The 22627-nt window shown below is 43.4% G+C and overlaps 1 protein-coding gene across 1 annotated transcript in view; it reads left to right on the top strand.

The window, feature by feature from the left end:
- Positions 1–22627, top strand: part of LOC126356060 (ubiquinone biosynthesis protein COQ9, mitochondrial) — a 221413-nt gene that overhangs the window by 110038 nt on the left and 88748 nt on the right. The window contains exon 2 of the mRNA XM_050006762.1: positions 9488–9691. Coding sequence (XP_049862719.1) covers positions 9488–9691 — 204 coding nt within the window. The remainder of the gene's footprint in view (positions 1–9487; positions 9692–22627) is intronic.

The following is a 22627-nucleotide window of genomic DNA, read 5'->3' as shown; positions in this document are numbered from 1 at the left end:
ACTGAGGCAGAAATCCAAATGAGTCTCATTGCCATCCATTGGGTGATGAAAAAACGTACACGCATCCATAGTACCTACAAGCACACTCTCACTTTTGATTGAGTGGTTGTTCCATCAAAGAACGAAGCAGGTTATGAAGTTAACACAGTCAGACTATATATTCCGAACCTGATGCGCTGCTACCAGTGTCCTCGTTACAACCACACTCGAGAGACCTGTTGACACCCAGACAAATATGTAACCTGTGGTAGGGTTGCTTACGGGGGCTATTGTCTGCCTCCTCCTCCCTGCTGCATCAACTGCAGTGGTGACCATGCCGCCTCCTCCTGCGATTGTCCTGTGTATCTCAGTGAGTGGGCTGTCCATGAGATCTGGGTGAAGGAAAAAGTGCCTTATCTGGTAGCTCACAAGTTGTTGGTTAGTCGAGAACCCTGTGTTCTCCCATCTAACACCCACAGTATTGCTCTAGCTACATCTTGCTCCACGAAGAACACGGCCGTGCAGACATGCAACCTCAAATTTAGTACCACAGTTATGAAATTGCCTATGGTCACGGTAGCGGGTCCGTCTCCTCCTCCAGCTGCTAAACTTAGCCTCAGGGGGCGAAGTCACCAGCTACATAGCCGGCCGTCCGGAAATGACAGAAGGAATACTTCCACGAAGGTTTCCTACAGCCCTCCTGTCAACCAGTATTCCTATGCTGACCAGAAGGGCTCGAACAAGTCAAACAAAGGCAAAGAATCTTATCCTTCGTTGACTCGAAGATCCTCTTCGATGGTGTCGCCATGTGATACCCTTGCGTAGCTGACTTCAGTGTCACTCTAACAACTTCTTCTTGTGCCCTGGGCTCCACAGGCCAACAGAAGGAGAATGCTAATGCTTCTGTAGACCTCATGGAGCAGGCTCCTCCTGCCTCTGTGCCCTGCATCAATGAGTCTTTGAAGGTTGACACTCCACTGCCGCTGAGGTGGCACCCCTTCATTCTGCCCTCGTCATGACTCTTTTTCCAATGGAATGCTCGCGGCCATTGATCAAACAAAGAGGATTTATGCCTGCTCTTAGAATCATAGTGTCCACTTGATTTCTGCCTTCAGGAAACAAAATTGCTTCATCACAACAGCTTTGAACTCTCGCATTTCTTACTGGTCCATTTTGACCTTCCCCCCGAGGTCGGAATTCCATCACGTGGGGGAGTCATGCTGCTCATGCAGTCCCTGACTACCCACCTTCAAGTTGTTGCAGTTCCCCTTTTTTTGTTTCTCACTTGACCTTTTCCCTATTTACTGGGCAGGTACCTCAGCCCTTTCTGCTGCTCGCTGATTTCAATGCGCACCATCCCCTTTGGGGTTCTCCCAGAACCTGTCCTAGATGTGCCCTTGTAGCTGATGTTCTTGATCAGCTTAAGCTCTTCTGCTTTAATACACGAGCACCCACATTCTTTTCAGATTTCATGTGCACTTATTCTGATTTGGACGTATCCTTCTGCACTGCCTAGCTTGCCCATTGTTTTGGGTGGTCCATTCTCTCTGACACATAGTTGAACACCCATTTTCCATGTGCTGTCCGTTTGCTGACTCCTACCCCAACTACATGCACACCCAATTGGCAGCATACTAAGGCTAACTAGAGGCTTTACTCCTCCCTGGGTACCTTCGGCGAACAACGATTCCCCAGTTGTGATGACCAGGTGCAATATCTTACAAACGCTATACTTCTGCTGCAGAATGTTCCATTCTTTGCACTTCCTCTTTACCATGCCGTGTCCCTTTCGGTTGGTGGACTGAGGCATGCCGGGGCGCAATTTGCATGCAGAGATGTACTCTCCACCTTTTTAATTGTCATCCTATGATGACAAAGTGCATTCATTATAAGCAGATGTGTGCACAGTGTAGTCATGTTTTTCAGGATAGCAGAAAAGGTAGCTAGATTTCATTCACTGCTTCTTTTAACAGGTCCACTCCCTCTTTTGTTGTGTTGGCCAACCTCCGATGGCTCTCTGGGACCAAGATCCATTCCCCAATTTCCAGCCTTACAATACCAGACGATATCATCGTGAATCCTGTTGCTACCTTCAACACCTTTCCATGCATGTTCACCTATCCTATGCCTCCTTCTTCGATGATTCCTTTGATCGCCAGTATGCAGTGTGTCCGTCTTCTCTGTTACTTTGGCATCACCAGAGGTCCACCCTTCATGGGAACAAGCTCCGGGTTATTAAGCCCCTCCCAGCTGCTCGAATGACATCTTCTCAGTCCTCTCGCCACAAGGAGATCATTGTATCTAGGTTGCATATTGTGCACTGTCTTTTAAGCCATCACCGTTTGTTAAGTAGTGCACCACTTTGTGCACATTGAGCTCAACTTTTAATTGTTCGCCATTTCCTGATGGAATGCCCTTTTTTCAACTGCTTACTTTCCCGCTTATGTTTGCCGCCTGAGTTATCGGCAGTTTTAGTGAACAATGCACGGGCTGTCGGCTGCGTTTCCCTTTTTATCCATCGTAGCAATATGGTGAAGGCCACTTATTTTTTAGTTCTGGACCTCTATAACACGTTTTATAGACTTTCTCCATGACCCTGTTTTCAGTTGTCTTCTCATCTGTAGATTGGGGTTGACATGTAGTCATTTTTAACTCTTCTCTTTGTCTTTGTGTGCTTCAGTTTTGACATGGGCGTGTATGACTAGTTAGTTCTGCACCCTATAACTAAACAAAACAAAGCAAAAACAACAACATTTTTAAGTGTTCAGATAAATGTTATTCCAGTAAGAATTCAATCCGTCGTAAATTCTGTTCTTGGCCACAGGATGAGTTAGTTGCTGTTCGTAAGCAGCCCGGAACTGCTCGCACTGCTGTAAGGCGATTGGAAGCTGCTTCAAATGGGTCTTTGGGTGAAATGGCGGGAGACATGTAACAGAACACTGAAGATACGGGAGAAAGTTAGTACAACCATCCCCAAATGGACAATTTTAATGCGCTGCCTTACACTGCCTGTGTCACTGAGCCGCACTACAACTATTGACAAACCTGGTGCCTCATGTGTCAAGGGAAGGTAAACACACAAAATGGTCAGTGTCTGAGGACCATCTGCAGTTCAGACATATCATAAATAATGGTACCCCTTAAAGAACAGGTGGCAAGGGGTACAAGGGATCACTTTGTACACTCTGTGTGTTTGCTTGGAGGTCTTGTTCAACATGCTGAGTGGTTATAGAAGACCAGCTTTGCTCGTGGAGTTTTAATGAAGCTCACAATGTGCAGCATTGTTCCCAGAACTAATTTTGGCCTACTGGTTCAGAGACGAGTAAAAAGATCGAAACCAGAAACTTCAGAGGTTCTGTGGTAAGCTAAGTGGTGACTTCCTGGACTTGGGCCTTAGGGTTAAGAATTGTAGCGTCCACTTAAGTGGATTTGGTGTGCACTGTGTATCAGTGTCTGATATCCGGATGATTGACTGTGGGTGGGGTGCACACAGGTGTTTGTACCTTCAGTAATTCCTCATCCAGTACAGATAAGGCTAGCTCCGGGAGACCCCACAGTTTTTAGATGAAATTAGTTTTTAGATGAAATTAAAATAAATTGCCCCCACAGCTATAAAAATCCTAATGATTAATTGCTAAAACATTCACAACAAAGCCCTTTATTTAGAATCACTCATTAAAAGCAGTGGAGTTAGTACACAGTCCAGTCGCATTAATGTAGCCACATATTAAAAGCCTGAATAACCATCTTTTGCGGTGTGGACAGCTGTGAGATGTGCAGGCAGTGTGTCTGAGGTTCTGTAAGGTACTGGTAGAGATATGGAACCATGCTGACTCCAGCACCTTGCCCAGCTACACTGTGTCTTCTGATTGAGGATCTGTGGTGTGTACAACCCAATCCAGTTCATCACACATGTTCTCTGTTGGGTTTAAATCTGGGAAGTCTGGTGGCTGAGGGAGTATAGTAAACCTCACTCTGGTGCATATACACTGTGAGTTGTGCAACACGTTGCAATGATCTGGTATTGGTAGATGCCACTGTGCTGAAGAAATCAAACTGCATGTACAGGTGGATGTGGTCCCCAGAGATAGACACATATCTGTATTGTTCCTTTGTGTGTTCAAGAATGATGAGATTACCCAAGGAAGGCCACAAAAACATTCCAAAGACCATAATGCTTCCTCCTCCAGTCTGGAATCTTCCAGCAATTGTTGTAGGGTTTTTGCTTTCAGACTTTCATGCCAGCGGCCATCTGTCTGATGGAGTGTGAAACATGATTTATCTGAAAAGTTCATCTGTCGCCACTCGGTGGACAACTGGGATGCAAATTCCAACCATCATCACCAATGAAAAGTACGTGGGTGCGTGAACTAGGCATCTGCTGTGGAGGTGCATACGCAGCAATGTTTGGTGGACAGTCGTTTAAGAGACACTGTTGGTAGCTCCTTGGTTCATCTGGGCAGTCAGTTTCTCAACAGTTGCAGGTCTATTTGCCTGTACACATCTCTGCAGCCGTTGTTCACCCCTGTCATCTGTGGCCCGTGGTGCAACAATTGCCTCGGTACCAGTTTTGGGTAGCAACATTTTGCAATGTGTGGTATATTTTAACCACAATGGCACACGAATAGTCGACAAGCTTAGGTATTTCGAAAATGCTTCCACCCTGGCCCGAAAGCCAATAGTCATTCCCTTTATGACGTCAGATAAATCATCTATTTCTGCACTACGATGACAATTGCACTGTGTTCTGCTTGCCTTGAACAAGCTTTATATAGCTTTCACTACCAGTGCTGCCACCTGCCATCCGTGAGTAGTTATTGCATGTGAACCTTGAATGTAGGCAATGGTCTCATGAACATGACTGAACAGTGTATAACACTAGGTATAGGAAGCTGTTGAAAACCTGATATCAACTACAATGAGAAATTTTGGGTTAATCTATAGTTATATTGGAAGGATAGGCAAATAAGAAATGCAGTTGGCGTATTTGTTGCAGAACAGCTCAAATTCACAGAGACAGAAATTGAAGCTGCATGCGAGATTGTTTGGCCAATACTCTGTATCAAGGGTGGACGTACGCTTACAACTGCATCTTTGTATCAACTACTGGAGTCACGTGCAGGTGTAACAGAAAAATTTAGGGAAAACCTCAGTTCGCTAGCACCTAAATTCATCAATCATTCAGTGATCAATGGAAGTGGCTTAAATTATGCAACAGCCAACTGGGATGGTTACAGTTTTGAATTGTTGGATGTGCCAAGACATAATGCTTAACACCAGTAAATGCATTTATCAAAAGCGACCTAGGACAGATAGTTCAGGAGCCCACTCATGATGGACATATAATGACCCTTATGGCAACAAATACACATGACCTATTTAAGTACATCTAGGTTGAAATTGGCATCAGTGACCATCGGGCAGTTGTTACCAAAGTACAGAGGACAACTAACACAAGCAAAAAGATTTACAGTTTCAGCAAGCTATGCAAGAAGATTGACAATGTTGACTGGAATGCTCTCTTTCAAATTCTAAAGGTGGCAGGGCTAAAATACAAGGAGCAAAAGGCTATTTACAATTTGTACAGAAACCAGATGGCAGTTATAAGAGTCGAGGGGCATGAAAGGGAAACAGTGGTTGGGAAGGGAGTGAAACAGGGTTCTAGCCTGTCCTCGATGTTATTCAATCTGTATATTGAGTAAGCAGTGAAGGAAACAAAAGAAAAATTCAGAGAAGGTATTAAAATCCATGGAGAAGAAAGAAAAGCTTTGAGGTTCGTCGATGACATTGTAATTCTGTCAGAGACAGCAAAGGACTTGGAAGAGCAGTTGAACGGAATGGACAGCGTCTTGAAAGGAGGATATAAGACGAACATCAACAAAAGCAAAATGAGGATAATGGAATGTAGTCTAATTGAGTCGGGTGATGCTGAGGGAATTAGATTAGGAAATGAGAGGCTTAAAGTAGTAAAAGAGTTTTGCTATTTGGGGAGCAAAATAACTGATGATGGTCGAAGTAGAGAGGATATAAAATGTAGACTGGCAATGGCAAGGAAAGCGTTTCTGAAGAAGAGAAGTTTGTTAACATCGAGTATAGATTTAAATGTCAGGAAGTCGTTTCTGAAAGTATTTGTATGGAGTGTAGCCATCCATGTATGGAAGTGAAACATGGTCGATACATAGTTTGGACAAGAAGAGAATAGAAGCTTTCGAAATGTTGTGCTACAGAAGAATGCTGAAGATTAGATGGGTAGATTACATAACTAATAAGGAAGTACTGAATAGAAATGGGGAGAAGAGGAGTTTGTGGCACAACTTGACAAGAAGAAGGAACCGGTTGGTAGGACATGTCTGAGGCATCAAGGGATCACAAATTTAGTATTGGAGGGCAGTGTGAAGGCGAAAAATCATAGAGGGAGACCAAGAGATGAATATCTAAGCAGCTCCAGAAAGATGTAGGTTGCAGTAGGTACTGGGAGATGAAGAAGCTTGCACAGGATAGAGTAGCAAGGAGAGCTGCATCAAACCAGTCTCAGGACTGAAGACCACAACAACAACAACAACATATAAGAAGGTAGTTATGTCATATCAGGAAGAGGAACTTGAAACATTTATTACGGGGCAGGTGCACATAGAACAGCTGTGTCTCAGATTTAAAGCAGTGTCCATACACTAGATAGATATGCACCTAGTAGAAAAGTTCATGATGGGAAGAACCTTCCAGGCATATGATCACGGTAACTACTGCATAAGAGGTGTAAAACAAAACATTTAGCTGTTTATTGATTGATTGATGACTTAAGTGTGTGTGGAGTTAAGAGGGTAGTTTGTGAAGGTTCAGTGGTAACCATACAGGATTTAATAAAAATCCAACGAACTCTCTCTGATATGCAAAGTCTGTCAGTGGCACAAAAGTTATGTCCCGACACTTGTGGATGACACAGGAACTAGAATTGAGGGCAGAAAAGCTAAAGCAGAAAACTTAACTCGATTTCAAACGTTCTTTCATAGAGGAAGGCAAAAAAGTGGTGCACCAGTTTATTTCTCTCACCAATGCAGATATGACTGATATAGACATTAATGCCAGTGGCATTAAAAAACGACTAAAATTGCTAATTAATTTTAGGATCTCATAGAATACCTATCAGACACTGCAGATAATTTGCATCTACATTATTTGCCCCTTTTTTAACCCTATCCTACCGTAGATACCTCGAGCAAAAAACTGAGTCCAGTGGCTTTACTCTCACTTGTCTACAAAAAGGGTAATGGAAGTGATCCACAAAATTATTGTCCAGTCTCACTGACATCCGTCTGTTGTAGAGTCTTAGTATATAGTCTGAGATCAAACATAAAGAAGAATTTCAAACAGAATGACCTCCTTGTCAACTTTGTGGATCACTTCTGCCAATATTTATTAATAAAAAGTTTGATTATATGGGGTACCAAACAAAATTTTCAGCTGGAGTGAGGAGTTCTCATTAGGCAGGGTGCAGCATGTTACCTCAGACAATGTGTCATCAACTAACATAGAAGTAACTTTAGGTATGTCCATGAAAGTTTGTTGAGATTCTTGTTTTCATGTTGTGCATTATTTATTTTGTGGACATTTACTATTAACAGTAAACTTGGACTTTTTGTAGATGCATTTATCTATAATGAACTACCTTCTGAGGAAAGCTGCAGAAGTGCCCTACCAGATATTGACAAGATTTTAAAGTGGTGTACAGATTACCAACTTGGTTTTAATGCAGAGAAACACAAAATGATGCATTTACAAAATTAAACATTTTGTCTGTGACACAGTTTGGTGATTCCTAGTTAGGATCAGTCAACTCATACAAATACTTGGGTGAAACAATTTGTAAGGCTATGATACAGAATGCTTACATAGATGCATTCATAGCTAAAACAGATGTCAGACTTAAATTCATTAGCAAGATACTGGGAAAATGCAGCCAGCATTTAAAGGCGACTGGTTACAAATGACTTCAGTGTCCCATCTGAGAATATTGCTCACATGTGTGGAACCTATAGCAGAGAGGACTAAAACGGGTTATTAAATGTATACGGATTTGTTTGATTCATGAGAGAGAGAGAGAGTGCCATCGAAATGAGAAACAGCCAATTGAAAATGCTAGAATCAACCTTGTTGAAAATTACGAATAATTTTATAAGGAAGTTCACATGTCATTGGTTAACACGTCAACTGCTATGTGGCCACCAGACCCACATGCTTCACACTGTGTGTGTGGCCTGGCCTGATGGTGAAACTTCCGTCACTAAGCTTGAGGCAGTCAACTTGTTAACTAAGGCTGTCATCAGTCCAAAGACTGTTATGAACACCACAGTGCTTTACTAGACACAATCCTGTCGGAGGTGGTATGCCATCACCTTCCCCTGATCTTTGAACTGGCTTACTCAGCAAGTTATAAGGGGACCTACACATTAACGCGGCTTCCTAACCACGGTGTAGTTCGGGATTATTCACATCAGTTACAGATAAAAATCCTAGAACTGACGGGATCGAACCTGAGACCTTTGCATTTGTAGTCTTACACTTTACCACTGAGATGCCTTATATATGTGTCTGTAGTATTCGCTGTGAAACATTGCATGTGTCTGATTCTGGACAACTGTAAGTATGGTTGAAATATGAACAGTAATGAATGGCTACACTGAAACATGTTTTGTTTTTAAATATTGATGTATGGTAGTGCAGCTGTCATAGCCAACAAAATTTAATTGTGAAGGTTTCTGAATAGTCCTGTGACAACACCTAAAGTAGAAGTTAATGGTTAGATACTACATGAAACACTCTAAAATTCTTTGGTGTCTAGGGAAGAAGCACAACTCAGCTTGTTTTAATTGGGTAGCCTCTATCATTGTAGTGACCTAAATATAAAGGTTGTGGCTTAGTTTGCACATTTTTGCTGCCTATTGTGGGCAGCATAAAGTAAGTGAAGTATTTATTATATAAAAGTGACATCAAAGAATATTGTATAATATTGCAGAGACTTGTTTAAGGAGTTTAGAATACTTGCATTCTCTTCCTAATACATTTACTCCTTGATGGTTTTTGTTGCTGACGATGAAAACTTGGTTGCAACAGATCTGTGAGCTACACAAAAACTAAAAACAGCAATGTGGAAAGGACAAATTGCTAATCACCACAGAGCCACCCCCCCCCCCTCTCCCTCACACACACACACACACACACACACACACACACACACACACACACACACACACACACAAAATGAAAAGGATTGCTAGAAATATTTTAGCTTCTGAACAAGGCTCTTCAGCAATCTGTCCTTTCCACATTGCTGTTACTCCATTCTGGCCGTCCACCGTTTGATTCTGCTGAACAAAATAAGAGATACAAACAACTTTTGTGCTAGTTGGAGTGGAGTTATGTTGTACTCTGGTGCAAAGGTACTCAACAAGCTTCCATGTAACATTAGACAGCACTGACCCAGTTTCTCTACATACTTACTTTTCCCCAGGAGTTCGAGGCTTGTGGGCAACTTCGCTGTGGAGGCATTCTCGTGCTGTTGCTACTGATGGAAAGTCAGCATCATCAGGTGAAGAATTTTCAAATGGTAATGTTGAAAGAATGGAAGAGGAGAAGAAATTGGAGGACAAAATCTTAACAGCGGCACTACCATATGTTTTGCAGTATGGCTGGACAAAACATGCAATAGCTGCAGGTATGTGTTAGAAATTTTTTAAAGTGCAAAGAGTCATAATTTCTGTTACAGCAACTGCAAATATGCAAAAGTAATAAGTGCAATTAGTAGTATGCCTTAACTAAACCAAAACGGTGCTATAGGTAATATATCATTACTTGAGCAAGTCTGAGGCAGTTTTGTGCTCAGTCTGTACTATCCCTTCAGTCCTCAGCCTCTGCGTGGTACCAGTTGTCTGCGCAAATACACTGTTTATTATGTCGTGGCTTCTGGATTATTGATTACACATTTTTCACTAGTGAAAAGAAAAAAATGTCTCATTGCATTGTTGGCTGAGAGAAGCTGACGGATTTTTTCAGCTAATGAACTGGAAAGAGTTTATGAGAGCAGCTAACAAACTTCTCTCAATTAACGCCATTGGGACGACAAGACTTAAGTCTGCATCTGAAGCCCAGATCACCATCAACACTGAATTTAATTCAGGGTACCACCAGAAGGTCTTGTGATTAGAAATTTTATGTGACCATCTGTTCTCCTGCTGCTGATCAAACCGTGGTAGTGAAAACTTCTTCCACCAAAGGGAGTCACCTGCATTAATCCATCATTCATTCATGCATCATGCCCTGTAAATTCCGCATGAAGCGGAGCTGCCAGGGATGTGAAACGGGACAAGTTACATGTAAGACACAGAATCTACCACTGCAGGCTTTTGAGAACACTGACTGCTTCTAATGTACACAGATTAAGAGTAATGGTAATAATGCTTTATGTACACAGAAAAATCTGTGACATTAAAACACTCAAAACAGTGTACACTGCAAGTGTACTCTCATTTTTCTCGAACAGTATTCCTTTCTGGAGTGTAAAACACAGAGAACTATTCCTCATGCATAAATAAATTAGTAAAACAGTGAAGAAAGTTTCATTACCTTCTAGTACATGAAGTCTCTTCCTTGGTCTAAATGTCTTGCTAGTACCACATACGTATGTTCTTGAAACTGTGAGTTTTATTCAGGGTAGTACCCTGTTGTTTACAAACAAAGACGATGTGTGTCAACACCAAACCCACTATTCATATAATATTTTTATAGTGGATGAAAGAATGGAAAATACAGGATGGAATGATGACAGTATTATGAAAAGGATAGACTGCTACTTGTCATATAGTGGAGATGTTGAGTTGCAGACAGGCATGGTAAAAGATTGCTTGCTAAACAAGTAAGATTTCAACCAAAATGCCTTTTCCTGAAGTAAACACTACACACACACACACACACACACACACACACACACACAGGGTAGGGTTAAAACGCACAAGTATGTGGTGTGGAGAGAGTACTGTAGTTAGGTGCAGATGGGAGGTTATGTGGAGGGGGGTGGGAGGAGAGAAGTAACAAGACTGTGGGTTTCTTGGTGGAATATAAGGCTGTATAGTTCTGGAGTGGGAACAGGAAACAGTATTCTGGAGTGGGAACAGGAAACGGGATAGGTGGGTGAAGGACAGCGACTAAGAAGGATGAGGCCAGGGGTGTTAAGGGAACTTAGGGTATATTGTAGGGACAATTCTGACCTTCACTGTTCAGAAAACCTAGTATTGGTAGGAAGGATCAGGATAATGCAGGCTGTGAAGTAGCCATTGAACTGGGTGGTCCAGCTGTTTCTTGACGACAGTTTGTTGGTGGCCATTCATGTAGAAAGACAGCTTATTGTTTGTCATGCCCATGTAGAACACACCACAATGACTATAGTTTAGCTTGTAGATAACATCACTGGTTTCACAGATAGCCCCGTCTTTGATAGGATAGGTGATTCTTGTGACTGGACTGGAGTGGGTGGTGGTGAACGGATGTTAGAGACTGGTCTTGCATCCACATGTATTACAGGGATACAGTCCACCCCTTCACCTCTGTGGTTAGTGCGTCTGACTGCCATGCAGCGGACCCGGGTTCGATTCTTGGCCAAGATGAAGAGTTTCTCTACTTGGGGACTGGGTGTTGTGTTGTTCTCATCATAATTTCATCATCATTGACACCCAAGTCATTCAATGTGGTTTCAATTGAAATAAGAAAGACTTTGTAACTCAGCATCCAAATTTCCCCAGAAGTGCATAAGATCATTTCATTTACATTTTACGGGAATATGAGCCATGCGGCAAGAGGTTGGGGACAGGGGTGGAGTAGGGACAGACGACGATATTGTGTAGGTTTAGTGAGTGGCAGGGTTCCAGTGTGGGATGAGTAGAAGGATAGTGGGTAGGACATTCCTCATTACAGGGCATATGAGACATAGTCAAAACTCTGGCAGGGAATGTGGTTCAGTTGCTCTGGTCCTGGGTGGTACTGAGTTCAGAGGAGAATGCTTCTTTGTGGCTGAACGGTGGGACTTTGAGGGGGGGGGGGGGGTGGCAGCTGGTGACTGGAGAGATATGTACATTTTATACAATGTTGGGAGAGATTTTTTGGTCTGTGGGGCCTCAGTGAGACATTTGGTATATTTTTGGAAGTACTGCTTGTTACTACAGATGCAATGGCCATGGGAGACTGGAGGGAGTTCTTGGTATGGAATGGGTGGCAGCTGCCAAAGTGTAGGTATTACTGGTGGTTGGTAGGTTTGACTTTTTTTTTCCTCCTGTGTTTTACATGTCACCTTCCAAACCACACCGCACAGTCTGACTTAACAAACCACATGTTACCAACCGTCTCGCCCACAGACAACACAAGTCTATGTGACTATCCACAGACAACATATGGCTATGTGACTGCACTGGTTGTTGGTGCAGCATCTTGTGTCCCACATTACTCCATTCTAGATCTTCAAACTGATCACTCCTCTTGTGTAATTCTTGCATATTTTCACATGTTGTTTTCTGTATCTTCCTTTTTTCACACAAACTTGTACGCTGTCCTACCAACCCGCTCCCCACCCCCACTCTTTCTCGTCTCTGATGCCAGTACACATATACTAACATCACCAAATTTAGTCACATCTACTGTCTCCCTTCCTCATATACCACCAATGTGCAAACCACATTATAGTCCCTTCTTTTTTTTTTTACCTTTGATCTCTTTGTGCTTTTATGTCAATTTCAGTTCATTTTCACCTTTCACTATCAGCCCTACTCCCTCTGATTTCATATTCTTTCCCATGCTTCATCCATTCTGTCCTTTTCCCATGTATTTTTGCATATTTTTGCTATTTTTTCACATCTATTTCTATATTATTTACATATTTTTACGTGTTCTTATCCTCCACCATTGATCCTTGCTCCTGCCATCTGTGACAGTTCAGAAAAATTTCTTACCCACAGTCAGAAACCAGTCCCGCATACTCCTCCAGTGTTATTGTCTGACTCATGGAATCTCCATAATGGTCTTACCATGAAATTATCACTCTCTGGCTGCAACCCTCCTTCCACAATGTCCTCTGTGTGTTCAGATTCATCTACTCCGTACCTTTCACCAACCTGATTTTGCAAAACCATAAAAATCAGGCCCAAGCCTCCTTGTAATACCTCCTCTTCATCCCTAAAATTCACCTGCTTTGCAATCTCGGTTTCCTGTATTCCATCTCTCACATTGAAACTCTTGTCCTCCAAGAACTAGCACAGCATATACAGTGACACCCCAAAAAACTCTCCACCCTGTTCATCTCCTACTCCCACCTTGGACTACAACTGTTCACCACATGTATAACAGTCTCCAAAACCTCCTTGACATCCCCTCATACCTCACAAACCCTGCCTCACAGACCTACTACATTTACCACACCCTCAAAAATTTCCTCCCACCATCATACAGACTCCTTAACCTAAATAGACTCAAAACACAGTCTTGAACCTTTTTTCCAAAACCCTTAGTCCCAAAGAAGTATCACTCCTTTCTGAAGGCCTTACCTTTTGCCCCATTCCCAAATTTGATCATGCTGGCCTTCTTAAAGACTTTCCATCCTTCTCTCGGTCCCTACAGTGGGAACACTTTTTCACCCCCAACCTTTCAAATCGGACTGAACCCAAAACCAATGTTGAATCCTGCCTAACATAGTTCACTCCTACTTCCAGTTGTGATCCACCCCCACTGCACTCAGTCATCCCATGTTAACTTTCCAGGATTTCTTAACTTTGTACCTTCTCTCATTGTCATTCCGCAAACCCTTCAACATGCAAGTCAAACTTACATCTGCAGACAGAACTGCAATCCACAACTTAAAACCTGATTTTGACCACTGTGGTTTTGAACTGCAAGGATTACCTGGTGGAAGGACTCTGCCAGCTGTCAGATTTGCCCCTCTACATACCCTGCCACAGTGACTCCATTCCAGAAATCAGGATCTCCAGTGTCTCCACAAATCTGTAGGTTCATTTCAGAGCCTCTCCCCTGATTCTATTTCCCCTCACCCTTACCAATCCTCGCACTCCTACAAGCTTCATGAAGTCCATAAATCCAATCACCAAGGATGCCCCATTGTGACAGTTACTATCGCCCCACTGAGATAATCTCTGCTTTCTTACCTTAACACTTTCAACCTGTTATGCGTAACCTATCCTCCTATATAAAAGACACCAACCATTTCCTTCACTGACTCGCAACAGTTCCTGTCCCTTTCCACAGGATGCCCTGTTCATCGCTATTGATGCCACCTCCTTTACACTAACATCCCTAATGCCCTTAGCCTTGCCACTATTGAACACTACCTTCCTCAAGGCCTGTCTGTTTCCAAGCCCACAACCTCCTTCATGGTCTCCATGACCAACTATACCCTCACGCAAATTACTTCACCTTTGAAGACATTACATACAAACAAATCCATGGTACGGCAATGGGCACCTACATGGCAACGTCTATGCCATTCTATTCATGAACCATCTGGAGGAATCCTTCCTATCCACTCAGAATTCCAAAACATCCACGTGAAGCAGTACTTTACCGACTCCCAATCCTCCCCGTCCCCACCACAGTGTCTCCAAACCCCCACCACACAGATTGCTTCTTCCATACCACACAGTTGCTCACAGTCTACCCTTGGCAGCCAGAGACAGTGGTCATGTGTGTGAGAGTCGTGTTTACATGAATGAGTGTGTGTTGTCTACCTTTGGGCTGAAAGCTTACCTGTTTAGCAGTCTTTTCGTCGTGCCTCTCTGTGGACTCAGCGTCTCCACTATATGGTGAGTAGCAATCTATCCTTTTCTTTCTATTGTCCTTATGATGAATCAGGGTTAATATAAGGCTTGTGACAATGTGAGATGTACAGGAGTACTTAACGACAAGGTACAAGCAGGCAACAGCAACTTAGGATGGATTTAGAGACAGACTAAAAGAGATACTTCAAAAATAGTGCTCCTGTACTGTAAAAGAGTATATGGAATACCAGTTAGTCTGATTAATGTAGGATTGTCTGTAACTCATTATAGTTTCAATGATAAAGGTTATTAGTAATTAATAAAGTTTTATTTCCTTTACAGACATTTCCATTTTCATATATTTTGTGTGATCTGGCACTACTGTTTAAGATTATGTAGTTATGACTTATTCCTGTACATAGCTACACTCGTGTTCAGAAAAAAACACACCACCTTGAACAACTAGGAATAAGACATTCATATTCATAGGACAAGGACAACATTGATATCGTGCCGCAATACCACCCGTCGCTAAAATGTGCCTGCAGCTCTTGTTGTTGCTATAAACTGAATGCTGCCTTTCCTGAGTTGTATATGTGGGAACTCTCCCTCCAGCAGATGCTTTGTACCACTACCCCTCTGGCCTTCATCTGGCTCTGCACCCCCACCTGATCACAATTCAGTCTCATAATCACTTTCTGTCCCTCCAGCACACTTATGTAGTTGTGCGTAGTCCTCTGTCGCCCTCCAGCACAGCCTGCTGATGTGTATCTAAGGCAGCACTGGAATCTTCTCCCTCCCCTACCGTGCTCCCCCTCCCCCACCCTGCAAACCCTCCCCCTCCTCACACCACACCTCTTTGTACCCCGCACTACTCATCGCAGTAGTTGGAGATTTTATCTATACGGAGACTGGGTGTCATGTTGTACTCATAATCATTTCATCACTGTCGACACGCAAATTGCCAACGTGTCGTTAAATAAGCCGACTTGGACTAGACAGCCAAACAACCCCAAGTGGCGTCTCCTGGCCAATAATGCTGTACGGTCATTTCATTTTGACAGTTACATTTGTATAGCCTCTTGTAGGCTGATCTGAGCCTTAAGGATAAGTAACAGAAATAACTTTCTTCTTTTAGTGTTCTAGCTACGGACATTGCTGTTATTTTACAATTGCGCTGGATTTTTGGTCGTATCCTGCTTATTAGTGTGTGTGGTTGTGAGTGTGCCGAGTTTAATGTTACTGTGCGTGTGCATGTAAATCGACCGCCAGCTTTATCAGTGCTAGTTGGCCACTATAAGCCACCTGTAGGAAGTGTACTCAAAGACACAGTCTCCGCTGCATCGTCTACTGTCGAGTCGTGCCTGTTTCATCAGATTTAGTCATTACGGACACTGTGCCATCGGCCTTGATTGAACAGCTTACTTCAGCAGTGACCACTTCTTCAGGTTCCGTTAGCAGATGGAGTACCGTTCCACCGATCTATCCATTCCCTTTTCCTCTGTCTGACGATTCAGCCGAGCATTGGGAACCTTACAAAACAAAGACTCGGACAGCATTTTCTGGCTTTTGGTGTGACAGACTCGAGTTTGTGTAAAGCCTAATTCCTCTCATACATTCTATCTAAAATGTATGAATTATTGTGTCAGTTTGCCCTTTTACAAGAACTGGCAGCTCTTACTTTTGATCACATGTGCAGTTTATTGTCCGACCACCATCACGAAAGAATGCTTGTCATAGCGGCACGAGTGAATTATACCGAAGCCAAACGAAACCAAACCAGTCAAACAGGGCCTGGGCAGCTGAACTTCACTGCATTAGCCATGAGTGTCAATTTGTATCTGTGCCTAGTTTACTCTTGTGCATTGTCTATGGTACACAATGCAATTATCTTTTTAGCTGTGGACAAGGAACTGCACTAGAGGGCTTTACTGTGTGAAAAACCCCCGTTTTCAGAAGTTTTGCAAATAGCACAATCTTTTGAAGTTTCTCAGGCAGCAGATGACAAATTGAAGCATGGGGCGATGTGGCAATAATGTCAAAAGATGTGCCTACTAGGACAGATAGCTTGTGTGAAGAAGCAGTGGTGGCGATAAACGTGAGGTCCAAGTACCGAGCAGACCCAGGCTGGCCCAAGCAGCCGTGACCGTCACAGCATCAGCATTCTGTGTTCTGTCTTGTCCATTCTGTTTTGCTATCACAGACATTTGGCGTGCCCAAAGCACTGTGCTGCCTGTAACACTTGCCAGAAGAGAGGCCATGTTACCTCGAAGTGTCATTCACCAAATTTTGCTCAGGATATGGACACGGATGTAAACCGTGTGACTCCAATGCTTGTGACTTCTCCCAAGTTGTTTATCGCATTAAGTGTTACTCGCCAAGTGCTCTGGCTCTAGGTCGATACAGGTGCTGCAGTGACAATTTCTCGAACGTTTATGGGTGTAGGCTCACCGTTGTTGACACTGGTCATACGGGAAGCTGGTCAGTTATAATAAACAGAACATTGCTCTGCTGGGACAGTTTACGGCATCTGCCTCTTACAAATCAGTAATTTGTTCCATTACATTTTTGGTGGTTGCTTATGCCAGTCTTAAGAACCTGGCCGGGATGGATGTATTTCAGGCATTTTTATTTGCTGTGACTGATGCAGTTCACCTTGTGTTCAGCCAGGTACTGTATTCCAAATTGAGAAGACTGTGTGAGTAGTATTTGGACTTGTTTTCAGAAGGTATAATGTGTGCTATGAATTTTTCTTGTTTACATGTCTTTCAAATCCACCTCTCGGCCTCTTTTCTGATTGTGCGCATCCTATTCCTGCCCCTCAGAAAGATGAAGCGGAAGCAGATTTGGACAGAGTTCAATCTCTGGGAGTGGTGTAACCTGTTATGGCTAGTGAATGGTAGTCTCCGCTGGTTGTAGTTCGGAAGCTGTCGGGAAACTTCGCCTCTGTGGTGACTTCAGTATTACTGTCAGTTTGCAGTCAATTGTAGATGTGTATCCTCTCCCACTCCAGGAAGAACTGCTGGGGACAAAATAAGGTGGCCAGTACTTTCCTAAAATTGATTTGTCTGAAGCAAGTTTGCAGACTCCTGTGGTTGAAGACTCTCAGCGAGTTCTGATATTGGACACTCATTTTGGTCCCTATCAATATTTGTGCGTTATTTTTGGAGTGGCTCATGCCCCTGCTATTTTCCAATGATTTTTAGAGCAATTGACTATGCCTGTCATGGTTTGCTTTAATTATCCAGACGAATTTGTTGTCGCAGGCTCCTCCACAGCCAGTCACTTGAGAAATTTGCACTCTTTGTTTTCTGTCTTACAGTCAGCAGGCTTGCAGTGTAACCTCACAAAATCTTTTTTTTTTTTTTTTTCTTTCAACCTTCTGGTGTTTATTTGGGTTTCGAGGTCTCACAGGATGGTGTTCGCCCTCTGCCAGATCACATCTCCACTGTTACGTCTGTGCCTCGCTGCTCGACCGTGAAGACCTTCGGGCTCCCCTAGGGAAAAAGCCTCCTGCCATAAATTACTGCCGTATTCGCCCTTCCATTGCAAGCCTTGTTACACAAGAATTTACCTTTATGCTGGAGCCTGGATTGTGAACGTGCTTTTCGAATGTTGGAATCCAAGCTACCCTGCTCCTTGTTCAGGTACTTTCTTTCTAGGCGAGCACATAGTTTTGTGACTGACACCTTACAGTACAGCCTCGGTGCAGTCCTACTTCACTGATATGCCAACAGCTCTGAACAACCTAATTGCTTTCATCTCTAAGTGTCTCACTCCGGCCAACCAATGATACTGCCAGGTGGAAGAAGAGTCTTATGTTGTTGCCTGTGCTCTCCAGAAATTTCATGTTTTCTTGTATGACTCAAAGTTTTACCTTATTACTGACCATAAACTGTGGGTTTCCTTGTTTAACCCTCATACTTCTTTCCTGACAAGGCAGCATATCACCTACAACCTGTTCTTGTCTTGCTACAATTATGAAATCCATTTTCAACCTATGTCTAAATAAGTAAATGCGAAAGGCTTGTCTTGCCTTCCTGATAGCCATTATCCTTACTTCGGTCAGGAAGGAATGCTTTGCTTCCATCTTGATGTTGAAATGCAGACTGTGGTTGAGGGTTTCCCAATTATGAGTTTGTGCTTAGCACTGCTGTTGTCACCAACCCAAATCTTGGTTCAGTTTGGTCAGCAGGGCTGCTGTTTGTGTAAGACCTCCTTCCCAGAGTTGCCATTTCTTCTGCATTGCAGCACGAGGTTCTATGCCTTCACCAGCAGGGACATGGAGGAATTTCACAAACTAAAGTGTCAGCTAGGAGACACGTATTTTGGCCAGAGATTAGGAGTGAAATTGTCTGTTTAGTCACAGGTTGTGAGCAGTGTTCCTGACAACCGACAGCTCCCAGGGCATGTCTGTCCCCTGGCCTGCTCTGTGCCAGTGATGGGAACACATTTGTATAGACTTTGCAGGTCTCTTCTTTAATTCCTACTGGCTCTTGGATGTGGACGCATTTTCCCAGTTTCCTTAGTCTCCAGTGCGTCAGCCGAGGTCATAATTTGTATGGTTTTCAGAGTTCTTCTCGTGAGGGGTTGCCTTGTACCTTAGTTTCTGATAATGGGCCATGGGCCCCAGCTTGTTTCTTAAACCTTTCAATTGTTTTGTTCCTGCCATGGCATTTGTCGTGTTACAGCTCTGCCACTTAACCTTCAATCAAATGGCAAGGCGCAACTACTAGTGGGTAGGTTTTAAGTCCCAAATGAAAACGTTTGTTGTGGATTCTTCGCTGGTTGATGCCCATCTCCTCCACACTGGGTCCTGTCTCGTGACAATGGCACAGAGATAGTGATGGTACGCTCCTCACTGGTACTGTAGTCGGGCACTGCACAAACCCACCACCCCTTGGACGTGCCCACGTTCCCACGCATTCCAATCATATGCTCCAATGCCCAACCAGCACATCGTCCCACCCCCACTGTTGACACCAGCTGCCATTGTTCCAGATCCAATGAGCATGTTTCTCATTGGGCTGCTGGCATCTCCTCCATCACCCGGGCACCCTCTTCGCATGAGAGAGAGGTGTGCTACGTCTCAGTCTGTATCTACACAGATACTTTGCAAATCACATGTAAATGCCTGGCAGAGGGTTCATTGAGGCACCTTCACAATTCTCTATTATTCCAATCTCGTATAGCACACAGAAAGAACGAACACCTATATCTTTCTGTACAAGCTCTGATTTCCTTTATTTTATCTTGGTGATTGTTTCTCCCTGCGTAGGTTGCCATCAACAAAATATTTTTGCATTTGGAGGAGAAAGTTGGTGATTTGAATTTTGTGAGAAGATTCTTACACAGCAAAAAAGTCTTTAGTTGTTGTTGTTGTTGTTGTTGTTGTTGTTGTCGTCTTCAGTCCAGAGGCTGGTTTGATGCAGCGCTACGTCCTACTGTACACTGTGCAAGCTTCTTCATCTCCACATAACTACTGCAATCTACATCCTTATGAATCTGCTTATTTATTCATCTCTTGGTCTCACTGTACAATTTTTGCCCCCTCTCTGCAATTTTTGCCCCCCAGTACTAAATCGGTAATCCTTTGATGCCACAAAACATGTCCTACCTACCAATTCCTTCTTGTAGTCAAATTGTGCCGCAAACTCCTCTTCTCCCCAGTTCTTAGTTACATGATCCACCCATCTAACCTTCAGAATTCTTCTGTAGCACCACATTTCGAAAGCTTCTATTCTCTTCTTGTCTAAACTATTTATTGTTTATGTTTCGCTTCGATACATGGCTTCACTCCATACAAATACGTTCAGAAAAGACTTCCCAACACTTAAATCTATACTCAATGGTAACAAATTTCTCTTCTTCAGAAACGCTTTCCTTGCCATAGCCAGTCTACATTTTATATCCTCTCTACTTCGACCATCATCAGTTATTTTGCTCCCCAAATAGCAAAACTCATCTACTACTTCAAGTGTGTCATATCCTAATCCAATTCCCTCTCTTGTTTAGTTTGTACCACTCACATCAGTTGTTCTGTGTATCATTTATGTTGTATCTTATGTGTGATTTTTTTTTTTTACATACAAAGTGACAGCAGGCTTATTTCCGTTATTGTTCAAAGGTTTATAAATAAAGACTTATTTGTGTTACTTGGATTAGTTTGTGCATTACTTGGGTAGCACATGAATATTTAGCAGATGTAACTAATGGACGGTACAGTCAGAATCCCTTGAATATTCATGTAATAGCGACAGCTGGTGAACACCCCATAATTACTTTCACTGCTCTTGGTTTTACAGTTGATGCTGTCTTTCTAAGTCATGAAGTACCTCTAGATATTAGGACATTAATGATTGTAATTGTGACTGTTAAGGTGAAATGCTGAATTTATTTTAGAGACAAGCAGTGATGCACAGAGCAAAAGTTATTGAACTGATATTTCCTCAAGATCTGCACATGAACAGAAACTTGCTGCATATTCATCTTACCACCACTCCAGAAAGATTAAAAATTATTTCTTGTTTGTTGACAGTAGAGAAGAACTTTCGGTTCCTCTTTTCTTTTGCTCCTTCTTTCCCACCTCAGAAGGAGGGGGGCCAGGCTGATCGAGTGCCTTTTGGCTACATTTTTCAGCCATTGTGTTTATTGGTTGTTCTGTTGGCTCACTCTTATTTATGGGTAGGGGGATAGGGGGACGGGCTTGTCTCCCAATTGGGAATTTATTTGTGGGAGGTTGTGGAGACAGCTCTGGTATTCATCTTATGGCCTAAGGAAAACCTGCAATATCCGCCCATAGCTGCTGGTGCTGTGACTTTCTGTGGCCTGTCAACCTTTGTCAGTCTTTGATTTCTGATGACGGACTGAAGTGTGGGTCTTTCCAATATTGAATGTCCTCAACGTCAGTGTGGTCTCAATGTTCTTCTTTCTTCTTAGTACCATCTCAGCCACTCTGCTTGTAGCTGTGGTGTGGGAGGCCTCTGCTCGAGTCTCACGTTCCTAGTATTTGCGCCTTTTTGTTTTTCGTCTTCTGTCATGGTAGGCAGGTGTTGTCTGCTCTGCTGGCTTCCTTCATCTGAGTAGCTTGGTTAGCTATAATTTTCTTCTTCTTATACTGCTCTGGGCGGTCTCTGTGGTCCTCCATTTGCAGTGTCTGTGTCTCTTGCTATTGTAGACAGCTGTTCTCAGTCTGGAAGGCCGGAGTGACATAGAGATAACTCCCGTCTGCTCAGCTCTCAGTTGCTCTCATGGCCTCTGGCGCTGAGCCTCTTTCAATAGGAGACAAGCAGCCTCCATTTTCATTTGGATTGCCATTCTGAAATGGCTCTCAGCTTCCTGCAGGGCAGCATCGATGTCGGGGCATCAGGTGTCTTCATCACCTAGTTAGGTTGCGTCATCTTCTATCGCAGCAAAAACTTTTGCTGCTCGGCACATCGGCACTGATTGGTGCTACTCTTCTGTGTGCGCCCGGCCTCCCCTTCCACTGTGTGCGCCCGGCCTCCCCTTCCACATCCACTCTCACTGGTGGTGGGGAAAGCCATCTGCACATGAAGAGATGCCACTGCCTCCTCACCTCTCATCTTCTCGGAGTTCGAAGTTGTGTTTCTTCTCTGCCTTTGTCTCCCAGTTCATCTCTTCTCAGTTTGGGCGCCAGTTGAGGTCCCACGGGATGTCTTCTTGGATGTGTTGCTATTGCTTTTGTGGACAGCGGAGGCTCCACATCTGTGTCACCTGGTAACACGTGGCCCTCCACAGTGGCGCACGTTTGTGGATCTTCTCTCTTCCGTGGGCAAGTCTGAGTGGTGTTTCCTGCACACTTGACATATGCCAGCTCGTTG

This window comes from Schistocerca gregaria, chromosome 3, assembly GCF_023897955.1.
Source record: "Schistocerca gregaria isolate iqSchGreg1 chromosome 3, iqSchGreg1.2, whole genome shotgun sequence".
Classification (NCBI taxonomy): Eukaryota; Metazoa; Arthropoda; class Insecta; order Orthoptera; family Acrididae; genus Schistocerca; species Schistocerca gregaria.
Note: the sequence above shows the minus strand (reverse complement) of the source record. Positions and strands in the feature narration are given on the sequence as shown.